A 19,114-nucleotide genomic window follows, 5' to 3' on the forward strand; every position below is an offset into this window, starting at 1 on the left:
ATTTGTCTGAACAAAGTGTATGGATTACATAGAAATGGACAGCTGCAAATATTTGTTATTTAAGTTGCATAATTGCTCATCAAAATCACTTTTTGCTTGTTTGTTTGTTCCCTGATTGAATAACCTAACCATTATGAACAGGGTGAAGAAATCACTGAAGCTTTGATTCTCTTGGGGAGCAGCTTGGAAAAAGACAGAATAGGAGAATTTAGAACACTTAAAATATTTTCCAGTTCTCTCTTGTATATGAAATTGGATTATATTTGGCTAGCTCTATGGACTCCAGATTTAGAAATAGCTGGTGTGGTGCTTGACAGAGAGAAAGCTGTAAGTCAGCTATGGATCATTTAGCAGACTTTGCAACTTGCTTGGGTCACTTTCACATCAGGTAATTGCATGTGTGGGTATGTGTGCAATTCTAATTGTGAAAGATGTGACTAGATCTTTGTGTGGCTAATCTAGTTGTTACTTGCCATTGCTTTGGCCAGTAGCATTTAAGAAAGTGCTGGATTCTTGTGTCTATTCCATATGCAACCGTAATTCAATAACCATCCAGCAATCTCTGATTGTGTATACTATATGTTTTTATTGCTACTTGCAAAGATCTCTCTCAATTAATTGCTGACTAAGAGATTCAGGGAGCAAGGTATTGAGGTGCCTACTGCAATGCATAGGATACACTTTGTTCCGACAAATTATTTGTCAAAAAATGTGAATAATGAATACTTCTGTGAAAGCATGACACCTTAACAGATAATTGAAAATAGGCAAAGCATAAAAGGGACAGATTTTTAAAGGTATTGAGGTGCCTATTCCATCTACCAAACACAATATTTCATATATCTACCATGTGTGTTCACACAATGAACTGATCTTCCTTTAATGTCACACTTCTATTAACCATTACCATTGTCATTAATTGCAGGTAGGCATGTAGGGTTTGCAAATAGTGGAGTCACCTATCTTGTTGTGTCTCTCTTGATTAGTTGCCTGAGTATCAGGGCTCTAATCAGGAAAGGGCTAAAGGAGTACTCATGTATTTCTCCACTCATGTACAGGTGCATAGTCTTTCATAAATCATATCTGCCAAACAAGGTTCATTTATTGAATCCACTGGCTTCAGTTTTGTCATTATATTTTGCTATCAATGATTTACCATTGTATCTTATTGTGTAGTCATGCACAGTATTTTTTTTTTGCAAATGATGTGAATTCCTAGCTTTGTGTCACATATTTGACTAATTACTTCCATGTGAGATCCTTGAATGGGAATGAGGTAGGGTTGGAAAAATCCTTTGAGTCTCCTACTGCCATTTAATATAAATCCACATTTCTTGTGTCTCTTCAGTGCATTTATTAAATATATTGATCTACATAATCAATCACTGCCATAATTGCTGCTCACTGGAGCCATTTGTTACAATAATTTAGCAACTGTGGTGAGGGATGCAACTCAGCTTGTGCATCAACATGTAATTATAGAACGAAACAGTTACACAGGTGCTAACCCACATATGGAAATGGGACTGCTCCTTTGTCATACTGCCTTAATCTGAAGACAATAGTGAGGGGCTTATTTGGCCTGTAGAATCTCTATCCCTGGTGGTGTGTCTAGGGAGGAAAGATTTTCCCCAAACTCTGAAAGCACAAGGTGAGCTTTCGGACCTGAAAGTTAGAAAAGTCATCTTTTTCCTTGTAAATAATGCACATTTGCTATAGAAATCACTGAGAGCCAAACGACCATGGAACCCCAGGTTGCCATTTTACAGCCACTTTTCAGAGTGGATCCACACTCTGAACAGGAGCTGAAATGATGAACTGTGAACAATAACTCTTCTCTTTTTAAAATCAATAAAAATTGCAACTGAGCCTGAATACAGCTCTTTGCTCATGCCAGCTTGGGACTGACTGCTTGCAAAGCCCATGTGGCTCAGCTGTGCATCAACAGGATCTTGTGCAGCAGCAACCACAGAAATGGTTTGCAGGTCAAATGTCCTGGCTAAACTGTCAACAGACTCTCTTTGAATGGTACTCTGCTCCTGCCTCCACAGATGCTGTCCCATCTCCAAGACTACTTGTGCTCCATGAGCAGCTCCATGCTTCTCCTTCAGCACCTGCTTTTCTACAGAGCACCACGTTGGCACCTAAGGTCTTGGTCCTTTACCATCACAGCAGCAGCCAAGTGAATGCTCTCACTGAGCTGATGCCTTTGTTACAGGCAGCATTTATGCCTCATCCAGCACTGCTTACAGTTATGGGCCTCCTTCTTCCTCTGGCACTGCTGAAGCTGTTCTCTGCTTCTGTCCTTCACTGTGATACTGTCTCTTCCCTTGGTCTTGGCCAGATATAACATGGCATTTACCTAGTTGCTAACAAAGAGCTTCTATTCTAGGATGGTCCTCACCCTCCTCGCTGCCTGTCCAGGAACCCAGCTAGATGAACAAGTGCATCCCATTCATGTGTTGGTGGTTATTGCATTGACCATATTGCTGCTAACGCACCATCTCACCACTCTCTCCCTGTGACTGCTGCACATACTTTTTCTTGCTTTGGGGATCCTCATTTCTATTCTGAAGCCTTTCTTCTTCCCAACTCACAAAGGTTGTTCAAATACGGCATGTGGGACAACTTCCCCCATGAGTAATTTCAAAAAACATTCATTCATGCTAGTATTTGCACTCTAATATGACTTCAGCTAATTTAAATAATATGATTCATATTACCCAGTGAGGTAACTGTATGTTAATGCCTATTAAACTAATGCAGCATATGGACTCTGAATGACTTTAAAACTGCATTTTGGCTATGGAATATGGCTAGAGAAAAATGGACTTTTATCAAAAACCTCAATTGAACAAAAACCTTGTGGAACTTCAGGAAATGTGGTTAATTCTCTTATTTTCATCTCTCTCTCTCTCTCTCTCTCTCTTATTTTCATATATAAATAAATAAAATCTCCACACTGCCTGATTTCAGTCAGGATTTTAATCAAATGTACTGCAATCCTTTACTCAGAGCAAACATAAGACAGTCAGAACCCAGTAATGTCAGAGATGCTTAAGCAGCATGAACCAGTAATCTCTAATTTTTTTGAAGAACATGCCCATCCCTTTTCCTTCACTCCAGTCTCCAAATTGTATTTATCTTTATTACTCTGAGGTACTATATCTTGACAAAGAAAGAAAAAGAATCCCATGCTTCTGCGGTAGTGAAAATAAATAAAAGGACTGCCTGCTCTTGCAGTACTGAAGTGGGATATGAATGGTCTGAAACCAAAGCTATGAAGCAAATAAAAACAAGAACTTGGGTAATGTTTTCCACATATCCATGAGTGCAAAGGCCTCTACATCAAACAACAACAAATGCAGCAGCTGGTTAATCAGAGGAGGTTTTCAGCTATGTGTGGCCCCCCCCAAAACAACCTATTCATTAGTGGCAATAATTTCATAATTGCTATCATTTGGAAGCCACAGTAACGGTATTCAGCAGTTAATGTAATAATAGTGGAGGAAGCAACATCCTTCAACATTCGTGTAAAATCTAGCCGGAAAGAACAGGAAATGGGGCATAACTTTGAGAAGGCAAAAAAAAGGGCTGTTATTTTTATTTGTCATGTATTTGTACCAAACTGGACCATGCAGCAATGTTTATACATTAGGTGGAATAGAGAGGATGTTCTCATAGAGAGACAAATTCATATATTTGAAGGCTAGAAGGGATCATTATGCTCATGTAGGCTGACTTTCTCTGCATAGCACAGAGATAAATTAAATTTCACTTGGCAATTCTTGCATTAAGTCCATCAAAGGTGTGAGGCCTAGACCAGAATGTGGAATTGATATTATATTCTTGGACCAACATAAGTGAGAACTGTCTCTGTCAATATGCAATATTGGACGTGCTGGCTGCCACTTCTGCTGTTCCCATTGGCCCAGGAATGGTGAACTGTGGCCACTGGGAGCTGCGGGAAGCAGTGTCTGCGGATGGTCAATGTAAACACTGTCTCCCGGCCTGCCAGTGGATTACCCCAACAGGCTGTGTGTGGCCCGCATGCCGCAGGTTCCCCACCACTGATCCACAGTGACTCCAAGATCTCTTTCTTGGGTGGTAACATCTAATTTAGAACCCATCACTGTAAATGTATAGCTGGGATTATTTGTTCCAATATGCATTACTTTGTACTTATCACCATCAAATTTCATCTGCCCTTTTGTTGCCCAGTCATCCAGTTTGATAAGATCGTTCTATAACTCCTCATAGTCTGCTTCAGATTTAGCTATCTTGATTTATTTTGTATCATCTGCAAACTTTGCCTCTTCAGTGACTACCCCCTTTTCCAGATCATTAATAAATATGTTGATCAGCATAGGTTCCAGCATACATCTCTGGGGGACCCTGCTCTTTGCCTTTCTTTAACTGACCATTTCTTTCTAACCTTTGTTTTCTATCTTTTAATTAGTCACTGATCCATCAGACGACTTTCTGTCTTAGTCCATGGCATTTAGTTTCCTTAATACCTTAAGAGACCTAATCAAAGGGTTTCTGAAAATCCAATTACACTACATTGACTGGATCATCTTTGTCCACGTGCTTGCTGACACCCTCAAAGAACTGTGATAGATCAGCGAGTCATTGCTTCTCTTTACAAAAGCCATGTTGACTCTTTCCAACAAATTATTTTTAATCTAGGTGTCTTATGATCCTGCTGTTCTTTGCTATAAGTTTCCACCAATTTGCCTGGTACTGAAGTTAGGCTCATTGGCCAAGATCTCTTCTGGAGCCCTTTTTAAATCTCAGCATTGCATTAACTACCTGCCATTTATCTGGTACAAAGACTGATTTAAATGATAGGTTACATACCAGAGTTAGTAGTTCTGCATTTCATATTTGAGTTCCTTCAGAGTTCTTGTGTACATATCAACTGGTGACTTATTGCTGTTTATTTTATCATTTTGTTAAAAAAATCTCTTCGGGGTCAGGGGGAGTGGTAGGGGAGCATTGCCTAGTAGTCAGTGCTTAGGCCCATGACCTGCAGTGGAGTTGTTGGTAGGGCATCCAGGTCTCTCCCACTCCATCAAGCTTTGACCCAGGACCCTTTGATAGCTATCAGTGATCTCTGACAGTCAGGGGATGCTTAAGGTTGTCCTCCCTGGTCCAGTTCCTATCACTCCTCCCTCTGTGATTGCCCCAGAGTCACCATCTGGGTTAAGGCAGCGTGCAAGGTATCCGCTCACCAGATGGCACCTGGTGGTGGCTGTGTGTAGTGAGGCTGCTCTCTTTCTTGCTCAGGCAGCAACTGCCTCCTCCTGCGCTATGGACCACTCTCCTGGGCAGGATCAGTCCTGGGCTTTTCCCTGCTGGGGTAGTCCACACAAAATAAAGGGTAATTAACAAAACCTCAGAGTCCATAGGAGAGGGAGGGGGGATTGCTTCCCTCTCAGGCTTTCTCTGTAGTATGTCCTTTTTTCCCTCAGGGAGGGACCTTTTCGCAAATGTTGTGGGGAGAAATTTTGCTTTTTTCTCAGCTCTTTTCTGCTGGAGCTTCAGATTGCAGGTCTGCTCTTCCCTGGTCTGCCACCAAATGAGTTGCTCCCCTGCCTTTTAACTCCTCCTATAGGTAGAGTGTGATTGGCTGACCCCAGGCTAGTTCCTTAACCCCCTGTTGCCCAGTGTGGGGTTTGTACAGCCATCACATAAACACATTAATTTAATACGACTTCAGATTTGTCACCCAAAAAGACTAGGTCTCATGTAGTATCTGCTCCATATCTGTAGTGAAGATGAATTCAAAGACTTAATTTTGTTCTCTACAATGATCTTCTCCTTGAATACTCCTTTAAAACCTTTATTATCTAGTGGCCCCACTGCCTGTTTGGCAGGTTTTCAAATGCATGGATGTGATGACATAGGGAAGAGGGATTTAGGTTTATTAGGAACAGGGGAACCTTTGGGGGAAGGAGTAGCCTATACAGGAGGGATGGGCTCCACCTAACGCAAAATGGACACAGACTGCTGGCACATAAAAAGGCTGTAGATTATTTTTTTGTTAAATTAATGGCTGAAGGAAAGTGCACAGTTGTAGGGGAGTACACAGTTTGTGCAGAGACATCCTGTCAGGGTTCTTCCCCACTCTGAACTGTAGGGTACAAATGTGGGGACCTGCATGAAAGACCTCCTAAGCTTATTCTTACTAGCTTAAGTTAAAAAATTCCTCAAGGTACAAACTTTGCCTGGTCCTTGAACCCTATGCTGCCACCACCAAGCGTGTTAAACAAAGAACAGGGAAAGAGCCCACTTGGAGACATCTTCCCCCCAAAATATCCCCCCAAGCCCTACACCCCCTTTCCTGGGGAAGGCTTGATAAAAATCCTCACCAATTTGCACAGGTGAACACAGACCCAAACCCTTGGATCCTAAGAACAATGAAAAAGCAATCAGGTTCTTAAAAGAAGAATTTTAATTAAAGAAAAAGTAAAAGAATCACCTCTGTAAAATCAGGATGGTAAATACCTTACAGGGTAATCAGATTCAAAACATAGAGAATCCCTCTAGGCAAAACCTTAAGTTACAAAAATATACATTCCATTCAACACAACCTATTTTACCAGCCCTTTAAACATAAGGAAAACTAACACATTCTTAGCTAGATTACTTACTAACAAGTTCTAATACTCCATTCCTGTTCTGTTCCTGGCAAAAGCATCACACAGACAGACAGACCCTATGTTCCCATCCCCCTCCAGCTTTGAAAGTAACTTGTCTCCTCATTGTCATTTTGGTCAGGTGCCAGCGAGGTTATCCTAGCTTCTTAACCCTTTAGAGGTGAAAGGGTTTTGCCTCTGGCCAGGAGGGATTTTATAGTTCTGTATACAGAAAGGTGGTTACCTTTCTCTTTATATTTATGACACATCCCTTAGGGATTAATTTCTTAAAAGGGAATTCTATATCCTACTATAGACTATAGGAAAGAAGTTGGTAAAGTACAGGTAACAGTTAGTAAGGAACAGACAAATGTAAACGAGTCCCATTTAAACATAACACATGAAGGCAAGCAACTGAATATTAATAAAATGTACAAGAGCTTATATACAAATGGTAGAAGTCTAAATACTAAGAATGGTGAACTAGAGTCCCTAACAATAAATAAAGATATTAATATTATAGGCATCACACAAATGTGATGGGATGATGATAATCAGTGGGACATTGTAATAACAGGGTAGAAAATATATAATAACAGGAATGGCACTCTGGGAGGAATGGCACTCTGTGAAAGAAAGCACAGAGTCATATAAAGTAAAACTCTTAAATGACTCCAACTGTACCATAGAATCTCTCTGGATAAAAATTCCATGCTTGAATAATAAGAGTTCAGCAGTAGAAATACATTGCTGTCTACTTGACGAGGATGGTGACAGTGATTGTGAAATGCTCAGGGAGGTTCGAGAAGCTACAAAACCAGAAAACATAATCATAATGGATGATTTCAACTATCTTCATATTGAATGGGTACACGTCACCTCAGGGAGTAATGAAGAAATAAAATTTCTAGACACATACCACCACAGTACTATTTAACTTCAAAAAAGGGATCTAACTAGTGTCCTCATTTTTGCTTAGTTCCCTTTTTTGAAGTTAAATAGTACTGTGGTGGTATGTGTACATATATGTATATGTACATATATGTATATATCATATATACATATACATATATGTGTACATATATGTACATGTACATATATGTATATATCATCATATATGTATATATCATATATCATATATCGTAATCATATATATATTATATATGTACATATATGTATATTTATTCCCCTCCAAAAGGATCTTAAATTTAATGCCTGCAAATAACATGGAGACTTCTTAAAAGCATCATAATAGAGGCTCAGACCAAGTGTATACTGCAAATCAAAAAAAGACAGTAGGAGGACCAGAAGAATGACCCCAAAACTAGAGTACTTCACAAAAGCCAAAGGTTGAGAATTTTAAAAATCTGACGAGAATCTCCAGCTGAATAATTTAAATAGAAGATGTGTTGCTAAATTCCTTAGCCAGCTTGGAAAATATCATCAGGGAAGCATGATTTGTGAATCTCTAGGTCCATTTCTTAATTATGGTACCTTACCACAATGCTAGGACATGCAGAGCCAACAGTTGGGCTATCAAATTGTCTCTATATTGACATAATACAGCAATTTTTTATATTTGCACCTGAGTACCAATATGAGATTCAGGCCTCTCAGGGGAGGGAAAAGTTTGCTCCAGGATTCCTATTTGAGAGGCCCCCTCCAAACCTGAGAGACGCTGTGATCCCATGGGCTAGGTCACAATATCTGAAGTGGTAAATTCGACCCGGCCTGCAGGACAGGAGCCAAGCCACCACAGTGAGGGTGAATACCGTTTTGGCTTCATCTCCAACCCTTTCCACTGTGGCCTCCCCAGTGGTAATTTTTTTTGGAAGGGTGGGGGTCCTCAACTTCAGATTTTGCCCCAGACACCCAAAAAAACTCTGTGTGGCCCTGTTGAGATGCTAAAGGAAGGATTTGCTTATTTAGGGAGCTCCCACACCAAATGGGAGATTGTTTCTTTTTGGACTTTTGACACCTGCTGTGTATCTATTCTTTTGTATCCCACATTTGGAGCAATCATGCAACTACTTTATCAACAAACAAAACAGTGTGTTTGTACCTTTTATCTGAGGTGTTCTTTCCTTTTACAAATGTTGCTTTGTTCTCCTTTTATTGTGATGTGTTTCACCCTTTTAGAATGGGAGTCCTAGTATTATGCAATCTGTATAGAAGCAGGTTTCACAGGGTACTGCTGTGACAACTCAGAACATTACAGATTCTTTCTTTTTCTGTTGTTTGTGGTTTGTTTTCCCTTTCTTTCCTTTCTTTTTTGGTTTTACTTGGGCAGCATTTATTGATTATTCTGAGCAGGAGTTGACTACAGATCAAGGTGAATAACTTCACATTACTCATTTCTCTGCATGCAAACTGTACACAAGAATGTTGTAGCCTATCGTGCATCTATTCATACTGTATAGCTGCCTCTAGTAATTAAACTTGAATATTTCTCTCTATACTCATGTATGATTACAAGCATTTTATGTTTGCTTTTTCTCATGTCCTGGGCAAAATATATCATCAGCTGACTTCAGTGGGAGTTGCACTAGGGACATGTGACACGGAACAAGAACCATTGTTGTTGTATGAAAAATAGAAAACAGACAGGGCCAATTTCTGTCAGTTTTGCATTCACATCTGTCAATACTGTGTGCTGACTTTTGTTACAGAATGATTCCTATAGGTTGATCATAAATCCAGTTAATTCCTATAGGCTGATTCACAGATCCAAAGCCAGAATCTGGGATTCAAATGTATACTGTGCATTTGTCTGATCCACTAGCTGATATATAGATAGTTTCATACGTTTAATAGTGTTTTCAACTGTGTAAGATATACAGTTGATCTTTTTCATTTTTCAGAACTTTTTACTGTCTGCTTCAATCATCTTTAATTCTCAGATGCATGCTATCAATTTATTAGATCAATCTCTTATTGAGGCAGAGCTTTCCACAGTATCTTTCATGATTGCCAAGTTACCACATGTTCTTTTCTTTTTCTTTCTCCTGTGCTTATCTACCTTGATGTCCTTTCTTCAGTCATTTTCAATATTCTAAGTCTTCTGAAAACAAATCCATCTCAGAGAGAGAGAAAGAGAGAGTTACACCCTGTATCTTGCACAATTGCAACGTTCCCACTTGGCCTTTCCTTTTTCTTTCCACTTTTTTTTTCTGTCTCTGATGCCTTTTCTTTAGGCACTTTCAGTATCATTTTATCTCATGCAAAATTTTCTATCATTTTCATCTTCTTCAATGTTTGTTTCATTCTTTTCATGCTATCTGTCTATCTTTGGTTCATCATTCCTGTTTGTTCTCATTCTTGCACTCTTTCTACTCCACCATTTATTCTCTCCTCTCCATTCTCTCCAAGCTTCTTTCACATTTCATTCCACATCTTAAACCTGCCCAGTCCACCTAACCATGGCTTAATGATGCAGTCGATAAGAGTTAAAATAAGTGCATTAAATAACTTATAATGTAGGGTTTCTACAGTGACATATTAAATGAAAGATCTGTATTTATTTTAGCCTGACTCCACTGGGCGTGTTTATAGTGTGGTGTGTGTGTGAGAGAGAGATATCCATGTGATAAACTGCACAGGTTGTGATACATTTATTATGCATGTTTGATCACATCACTTGACATTAATCCATCAGCCTCAGAATACATTCTAACATTCTAAAACCCTGAGCTGTTTCTGTAAGTTATCATTTAAAAAAAATATTTCCATTTGATTCCCTGCTCAGCTCCTTAAACAAAAAAAACACCACTGCCACCACAACAACAAAAATACCAGCCCAAATCCCAGGATGGGAAAAATTGAATCCTGGAACAATAAGAGTTTTTATGCATAAAATTAGCAGAATTTCTAGTCTAATCCCTTATGATTCTGTAGATTGAGAAAAAGGAATTTTATACCATTAGAAAAAAAGAATATTTCTAGCTTTTCAGTGGCAGGCACTTGGTTCTAGGGTGGGAAGATGCTGAGATATTAGACTATGAAGTCATGACTTTTTTTGTACAGAAGAACTTTTTAAAATCATTTGTTAGGCATTTTAATTGTATTATACATTTTTCTTTTCTTTTGAGTTCTATACATGTAACAAAAGGACCTGGTTTTACAGGTGTAGGGGTAAGATAACAGGGCCCAAAATATCCTAAAACATGTTAAGATAGTTTCTTAAATTATCTGGGATGTAGAATACCTGATTATGTGATTTTGTATAAAGTGTTTTTGAATTTCACATACATGGTGGCAGTGTCAAGCCATGCTGAGGGAACCTTTTGCATGACACCATACCATGATGACATTCCCATAAGTCCAACTGTACAGGTTGTGGACATAGAGAAATTAAGCAAGACGTTTTAGGGACCCTTTCATATGTAATGCACAACTGAATGTGGTGGGACTTCATCTAGCCAGCAGGAAGAAAAGGGGTCATGGCTCCTTTAAAGCACCCCACTGCCATTGGGTTATGAGGGAGAATAAAGGGGGACTCACCTGAATGGAGCCAAAGGGGGGAAATAGAAGTGGCCAGAGCAGATGGGGACACCATGAGCACCAGGGGGATAGAGAGTGGGGATGTATTTATACCCTAGGCCCTCCAGATGGAACCCTTTCTCTCATCATATCCTGCAGCAACCAGCTATAGGATGAGAGTAGTACTGGGTATTATGATCTGCTGTAGGCATTGAGCTAATCAACTTTTTCTTTCTGTTCGGGGCTCAGAAGAAATATTTCCCTCACCACTAAACTGTCCAAGTGGTGGTGGGCTTTGTATGCCTTCCTTAAAGCAGATCAGGGACCCAGTGGGAGATGTAACAAGATGCTGCAGATTAATAGGTAGCAAACGTGGTAAGTGTCCAGTGCAAGTACTCATTACAAAGCAGCTACGGTTCCTGATAAACAGGAGTTGGAAGTGGATTTAGGGGAAGGCATCCCCTAAAGAAGTTGGGCAGTGGGAGTGTGGGTTCCTAACATCTGGAATGCTGGTGAGATAGCCCTCAACAGTCATATATAATGTTAGAGAAACAAAGCCGGGGAGGTAATATCTTTTATTGAACCAACTGCTATTGGTGAGAGAGACAAGCTTTTGAGCTTATGCATAGCTCTTCTTCAGGTCTGTGTAAGCTGAAAAGCTTGTCCGTCACCAACAGCAGTGGAGCCAATAAAAGGCATTACCTCTCCCCCCTTGTCTCTCTAATATCCTGGAACCAACAAGGCTACAACAATACTGTGCACATAATATTGTAATTTTAAAATGGGATTTTCAAAACTGTTCAGTGCTGGCCTAACTCAGTCAATTTTTTTTCAAAATCAACACACTCGTGGGAAACATTTCAGTTTCAACTAAAGTTCAGTTTCTGAGGGAAATATTTTACCAGCTCTAGTCCTGACAGAGCGAGAGAGAGAGAGAGGAGAGAGAGAGAGAGAGAAATCAGTGAACAGAGTGCAGGTGAAGCAGTCAAATGCTTATGAGAAATGCAGTTTATCACAAAATTCTGTAATTGTTTATCTGTTTGTCACCACTACATATGTGCTTTTGTGTGTACATATGTATAGCATTCTATCCTCAGACAAGGAATGAAAGAGGTCTGTGATAAGAACATTCAGTGAATGTGAAGGAGTTGCCAGATTTAGATGTATAAATATCTGTTAAAATCAATCATTAAGCTGAATTCAAATTTAGGGTCAGTTTGCATTTAGGAAGGGTGTGACTTTAGGGTTCAGGAATTGCTTGGGCCCATCTTAATTACTGCTCAGCTTGGGCTGCACATCTTCCTGCTGGTGAAGCATACCTATTCTGCATTTCCATGCCGGCACTGGTTCCAGGGGAATTCACTAAAGCCCTGCTCCCACGCTAAGCAGTAACCACGCTAAAATAATGATTTCCGGCAATGCTAGCAGAACTTTTGCACATCGTCTTATTTAATAATTTATTTTAATTTTAACTCATTGTGACAATCTCTTGAGATACAGCTCATTTTCATGAGGGCTCCCAGGATTCAGCAATCGTACAAGTCTGCTCTGTAATACTGTATACCATTATAATACAAAAACATAGAGCAGGACACTCAATCTAAAATTGCAGACAACAGCGTTGAGCAGTCAGCATCTTAGAGCATCAGCTTAACCAGCAATTTAGAGGAATTTAAAAGATTCAGTCCCATGTTTGTTTAGTCCCTCACAATTAAAGTAACTTCAGCATTTTCTTCCAATTATGTTCACCGTTCAGTCTCTTCCTGTCTTTGTAATTTTATCACCAATAAGCTAGACCTTGCCATGAATACTTAAATGGAAATGCAATGGATTGTTTGTTTTTTAAAGTGGGGGTGAGCTCTTTAATTTAAGGAATGTAGGAGCTGAAACTTTATCAGTGAGATCTTTTCTCCTGAGCAATTAAGTATTGAATTTCTAAAACCAAAGCATTTTAAACAGTCTCACTAAAAATTCCTACTTCTTTCAATTGTTCAGCTTTGAGTCTCTCATGATGTAATAATGTAAATATTTCTCTAGTCATCCTACAATATTCCATGAGTGTCAAGAATTGGAATTTTAACAAAAAACAAGCAGTATCCATCCTTACATCTTATTAATTATTATTATTATTTAAAAAATAAAAAGTTCAGAACATGGTCATACATAGTAAAGAAAGAGGAAACCCCACCAAGATACACCCTTTTGCAGGTCATATTTACTAGGTAATTTCCATACTGGATAGCAGGGTGGATAAAAATGAAGATTTTTTAAAATCAAATTTATAATTTAAATTGGATGTTTTAATTTAAATTAAATATGGGGGGTTATAAATAATCCTATTTAAAATTAAATTTGAAATTATGACAACCTATAGTAGGGCTTCAATTTAATAGTCTATTTAAATAATTTAAATTATATGCCTGCAGAACATGCTTCCTGCCACGTTTTAAAGAAAATCAAACCATTGACCTGGTGGAGGTCACTGGCTAAGCACCTGGAACCAGGATTTGTTAAAGCGTTGAATGAACATTTGACAACAGAAGCCTCTCTGTGGTACAGAGAAAATACTTTCTTTGTTACAGTTCATTCAACTAATTTAGTTCAATGACTAGTTTACTCAAAACAGAAAAAAACCCACTGATCATTTTTAAAAAAACAAAAAAAACAGAAAATGTGGTTTCCCTCTTCCAATCTATAAACACAGACTAGACATGAAGGGATGATATCTACTGTTTCTAAAATCATGAAGAACATGGTGACCAGAAATGGTCAGTTCTGATCAGTAACTACAGATCATACTTCCTTTGTTTAATAAATCAATTTTTTAAATGCAAAACGTATTTTGATATTTTTTCTTGTGTAGCCAGCAGAGGTGGGTTTATTTAGCTAATTGAAAACAGTTTTAAAATGCTGTTTTTGCACATTTTTAATTTGAATTTTCATCCCATTAGAGCTTGACACAAAACATAAGTAAAAAATTAATCTAGTAAATAAGAAATGCATCAGTCACTATTTTGTAACATAAAAATGTAGAAACTAAGAATCTGAATAATTTTAAATTAAGCTATATAGTGGCTTAAAAATAAATGAGTAAGCAGTGTTTTCCACAAAACAAAATCACAAATTTCCACAGAAAAGGCATGTTGTGTAATGATGAGATCAGATACATTTTGTATACTTCTTAACTGCTCCACTGAGAGAAATTTCACTGTATATTGTTTTTTAAAGGGTTTCTGGGTTTTTTTGCTCTTCATTTTTTGTGCTGGAAGTGAGGGAAGAAAAAAAGTAATCATTAAAAAGAAAAAGTGTGGCATTTTTGTAAAGTACTATTTAACTTTCATTTAATTCACATGTATTTATATTGGAATGTATCAATACCTAATTTATTGGAATAGTTTTTCATAAGTAAGTGAATTGTCTGGAGTAAATCTCATGCTTTGGGGCATAAACTAATTTCCTGCTGGGATGGGACAGGAATGCTTTCTCCTACATGCAGAAAGACTGTCAGAGGCTAGGCACAGAAGTATGTGCCAGGAATCCTGTATTCTGTCACAGACTTCCTACACTATCTGGCTATGGCAAATCCCTCAAATTGTCCTTGATTCATTTTCCCATTTGTAAAATGGGGATAATGCTATTAACTGCACAGGGGTGTTGATTAGGACTTAATTCATCAGTGTTAGAAAAGCACCTTGTAAGGCAAATGTTTTAGTAATAAAGGTGGCTCAGTACATTGCTGTTTTTGTGCATCATGGCATTGACCATTGCTGGAGCTGAGATGAGGTACGGGGGACCAATGGTTTGATCCAGTGTAGTGAATCCTCTGTAAGTCTTCCAGAGAGAGCATGAAAGTGGCATCAAGGTAAACTTTAAACTTTATACAGATCTTTTCTCGTGGGTGGAAAATACTTGTATTATACCCTCACCTAACTGCCCACTGTTCCAAACTACATGCTTGTAATGGAAAATATGTCTCTCTTGTGGGTTATTCTACCTGTTAATTAGCAGCAGAAGTTTGGGCAGGCATTTGCTCTGTGCTCTGATGAACTGTACTTGGACTCAGTACAAATACTGAAAAAGAGTAGCTAGTGTTCCGGTGGGGATATTCCTTTGAAATGTGTGGATAGAAAGACAAAGCAATCCATAAACCATAAAAATTGGTGAACTTCTGCTCTTATATGTCCCCTCTGATTTCTAATTTCTTGTCTTACTGTTTTCTAAAGGTCTCTCCCTCCGCCCTCCCCGGGACATTTAGGTGTGTGTTCAGGTTGCTAGTCTGTTTGCTTCTACTGTCATATTAGATGATTAAACAATACAGCAAAAAGGGCAGAGGTGTGGTTATCATAAGATACACACACCCATTGGTGTGAGGGAAAACAGTATGTTCCACATAGAATTTGCTTTATTATATCTGTAAAAACAAACAAAAAAAACCAAAGATGTGTTTTTTTTTCCCATCAGGAATATTGTGTTCTTTTACCTCAAAAATATTTTAATATCAATGACTCAGAAACATCTTCTGGCAAAAAGGGAAGGATGGGGGAAGCAACCCAGTGTTACACAAGTAAAATTATCTGTGATGGTTACTGAGAACATTATGACAGTGGAGAGGAGCAATAGAAACCAGATAACTTTTATAAGAATACACAAAAAAACTGAAGTGAATCTCATCTTTAAAACAGATTCAGTAATGGCTAATTTACCTAATTATAAGCTTGCTCCATCTGTATTGGAGGGCAGTTTTAATTCTAACTCTGCAGTGAATGTTTGTACATGTGATTTCAGACCTTGGGAATAGTCAGTGTCTGACATCTGCAGAGATTATATGTTGCTACAGAATTCTGGAAATAGAACAAACTCCTTGTCAAAAGAACATTGGCCTTTCATTGGATCCTGTGAAGATTTTGAGCGACTTTTTATTTTGTATTTTCCCCCCTAACCATTACATTTTAAAGACTGATGTTTTACCCAAGGCTAATTTTCCTTTTTTTAATGTGGGAGAGAAAAGGGACTTTCATTACTGGGACACAAGTACCTATCTTATACAATTTGAAGGCCTCCTGATTTTCAGACCAACACTGCTCTCTTTTTAATTAGTTTTATGTACATATTTCTGGAATGCTCCAGACAATCCTGGGGACTGAAGCCTTCTATGCAGCCACATAGGAGGTAAAACACAGGCACTATCAGTTTATGGTTTGGTCACACAGTTCTGTGAATTTGCCTGAGTTTTAACCTGGAGTCTCCACACACATTCTTTTTTTGCCCTCTCTCTCGAAACTACCAGTAGCCACAATGGTGGTTTTCATAATGTTGGACCACTGTTCAGTTGAAAATTCATGGAGACCAAGAACTTATTTCACATAAACTGCTAAACACTATCAATCAGGTAGCAGTAGTTTTTGATTACAACCAACCTGGACTAATGCTGTCACCCTGAACCAGTAGGTAAAAGGCCTGATATCATACTACCAGAATCACTTGAGTCATCCAGTCCTTACATTGCACACATTTTATGCACTTTTAAAGAGCCATACTAACTGTTAAGGTGCTTTCATAAAAACAATCAGAAAACACTTCCACAAAAAATTGAAAAGAAATGTTGATTAGTGTAGGACCCTTTGACAGAACTAATTAGCACAGCAGTAGGTACATCACCTTTTGAGGTTGAAAAGCTCTAATTACTGTTTCTAGTGATGAGTAAGTGGTTTTCATTTTTTCCCCTTTCTATTAGGTATAAAATGGTTGTCTGTGGCAGTCTATTGTGAAGATCTCAGAACAAATACCAGAAATTTCTACACTCAGTTCTTCATGATGTAAATGCAGTGTGACCTTTCCCCAATGGGCAGTTAAACCATGGACATACTAAAAAAAAACATTTTGGATTGTTTTTCTAAACCAGGCTTCACCTTCCCTCTTGGGGACCTATTAAGGGATTACGTCTGAAAAGAAAACCAAAAGAGAGAAGGAAACCTTGAACTGGAAAGTTATCCTACAATGAGAATTACGAGCACATCTTGTATCTGCCCAGTCCTAGTTTGTCTCTGTTTTGTGCAGAGGTGTTATGGAGCTGCTCATCATGGCTCCATCAAGGTGACCAGAAATCAAACCAAACACATAGAAGGTGAAACAGAAGTGCACCATCGTCCCAAGCGTGGATGGGTATGGAATCAGTTCTTTGTTTTAGAAGAACACCTGGGACCGGATCCCCAGTATGTGGGAAAGGTAAGGTCTTATTTCTTTTCTGTAAAGGGGTACAGGGACATTAGGAGAGGAATATATTGTTGTTCCAGATGCCAATCTAGCTGATGTCTCCTGTAAAGTTGGAAGCAACTCAGAAGTCAATGATGTTACAGACATTCACAAAGTATTTGCCCACTATCCCTATTTATTTACAATAATAATCATGGTGAGTAAAAAAGATGACATACAACTATAAAAAGTTGCAAATCTTCCCTGAGAAATGCTTTAGGTACAAGATTTGTCCAACAAGTTGCAGGCCAACATTGAGATCCGTGTGCAGAAGCACCATTTTGGAGGGAGTTTCATTGGGACTCTTCCTCTATCAGAGGGTATATCATATCCTTCCTTCCACAGCTGGCCATGTGTGCATCTGGGGGGATAATGGCACCATATCTACCACATCCATTTAGGATGCAACTTTAGAGTGGTAGGAGCCCAAGGAGAGTGCAAGGACTACATTTATGTCTGGCTTTTATGCAGTGAATTCAGGGGAAAGGTCCTTATACTTTCCCCACACCCTTACGCTCACGTGTAGGTGTCAACCAAAAAACTGGCTCCCAGCATGTGATGTTGTCTGCATGAGATAATCCATGCTAAAAAGTATTACAAGAACATGAAGGCTGCAAAGTGTCATTTCCTGACTTCTGAGAGCCTCTAAGTTACAGGCTGTCTATACACTGTTCTCTTCTACACATTATGATACAGGCTTTCATTAAACCATGTTAGTTTTTCCCTTAGGACCCCCACCGCATTCATTGGCCAGGATGGATGGTGCTCAGGCAGCTATTCAATATTTTTTTTCATCTCCCTCATTCAATGTGTGGGCCCATGCCTCATTTGCTGCACTCAGTTCAGACTCTGCACTGAATAAGGATATTATTTTTCCTTCTTTCTTCTCTTTAGTGCAAACCATCTTAGTGCCTCACAAAAGTTAGTGAATTTATCTTTGCAGCAAATTCCTTACAATGGGAGGGATCAGAATTCCATTTTACATTTGTCAGTAGTTCTGATGCTCGAATTTAGTGTAGAGATTGACCAATATTATTGTAGGTAGCTTTATTTATTATTATTTTTATTCAAAAAGGGAAATCTGTAGAGACTAACATAATATTAGTAATCAACAGAATTTAAATCATGGTTGCTGTGTTATAGTGTCTCTTCATTTTGAGAAATAGGTTTCTGAACTGCTGTAACATTTACGGTAATTTCGTCTATATAATCTAGGTTTCATCTGATGTGCCTTTAATTTGACAAGAGATTTTTCTACCAGGACCCTAGATTTATGAAGGAGTGAATGGGTGGGTGTGTCTCTGTAATTCTAGGCGTCTGTTCAATGTCACTGACTTGCCAATGCTGTCAATTATTAATCAAGTCATCTATTCTGCCTCATTGGTGGTAGTGTTAGATACATGCCCTTTCACATTTTTCATACCCAGTTTAGGAATAACATCACAAGAGCATTGTAATTATGTAAAATGCTGTTATAATGTTGCAGTCATTGTCATTGTAATGTTCACTACAGACAAGAATAGGTCTCTAATCAAAATGGTGAGGTATCTCATCCTTAGTATGAGGATGGATTAATTTTCTGTCACTGACTGTGTTGTACAGCATGTGCTCAGACACATAGGCCTTAAGGCCAGAAGGGATCATCATGATCATCTAATCTGACCTGCTGCATGTTGCGGGCCACAAAACTTCACCACCCACTCCTGTAATAGACCCATAATCACTTGGTGAGTTATTGAAGT

The 19,114-nt window shown here is 38.6% G+C and overlaps 1 protein-coding gene across 7 annotated transcripts in view; it reads left to right on the forward strand.

Annotated features, from left to right (window-relative positions):
* CDH18 (cadherin 18) overlaps positions 1–19,114 on the forward strand; it is a 908,539-nt gene that overhangs the window by 601,986 nt on the left and 287,439 nt on the right. For all 7 annotated transcript variants that reach the window (XM_043508441.1, XM_038391555.2, XM_038391556.2 and 4 more), the window contains one exon: positions 16,855–17,345. In XM_043508441.1, the coding sequence (XP_043364376.1) occupies positions 17,118–17,345 (228 nt within the window). In that variant the 5' untranslated portion in view covers positions 16,855–17,117. The remainder of the gene's footprint in view (positions 1–16,854; positions 17,346–19,114) is intronic.

The sequence above is a fragment of the Dermochelys coriacea genome, chromosome 2, assembly GCF_009764565.3.
Source record: "Dermochelys coriacea isolate rDerCor1 chromosome 2, rDerCor1.pri.v4, whole genome shotgun sequence".
In the NCBI taxonomy this organism is placed as follows: domain Eukaryota; kingdom Metazoa; phylum Chordata; order Testudines; family Dermochelyidae; genus Dermochelys; species Dermochelys coriacea.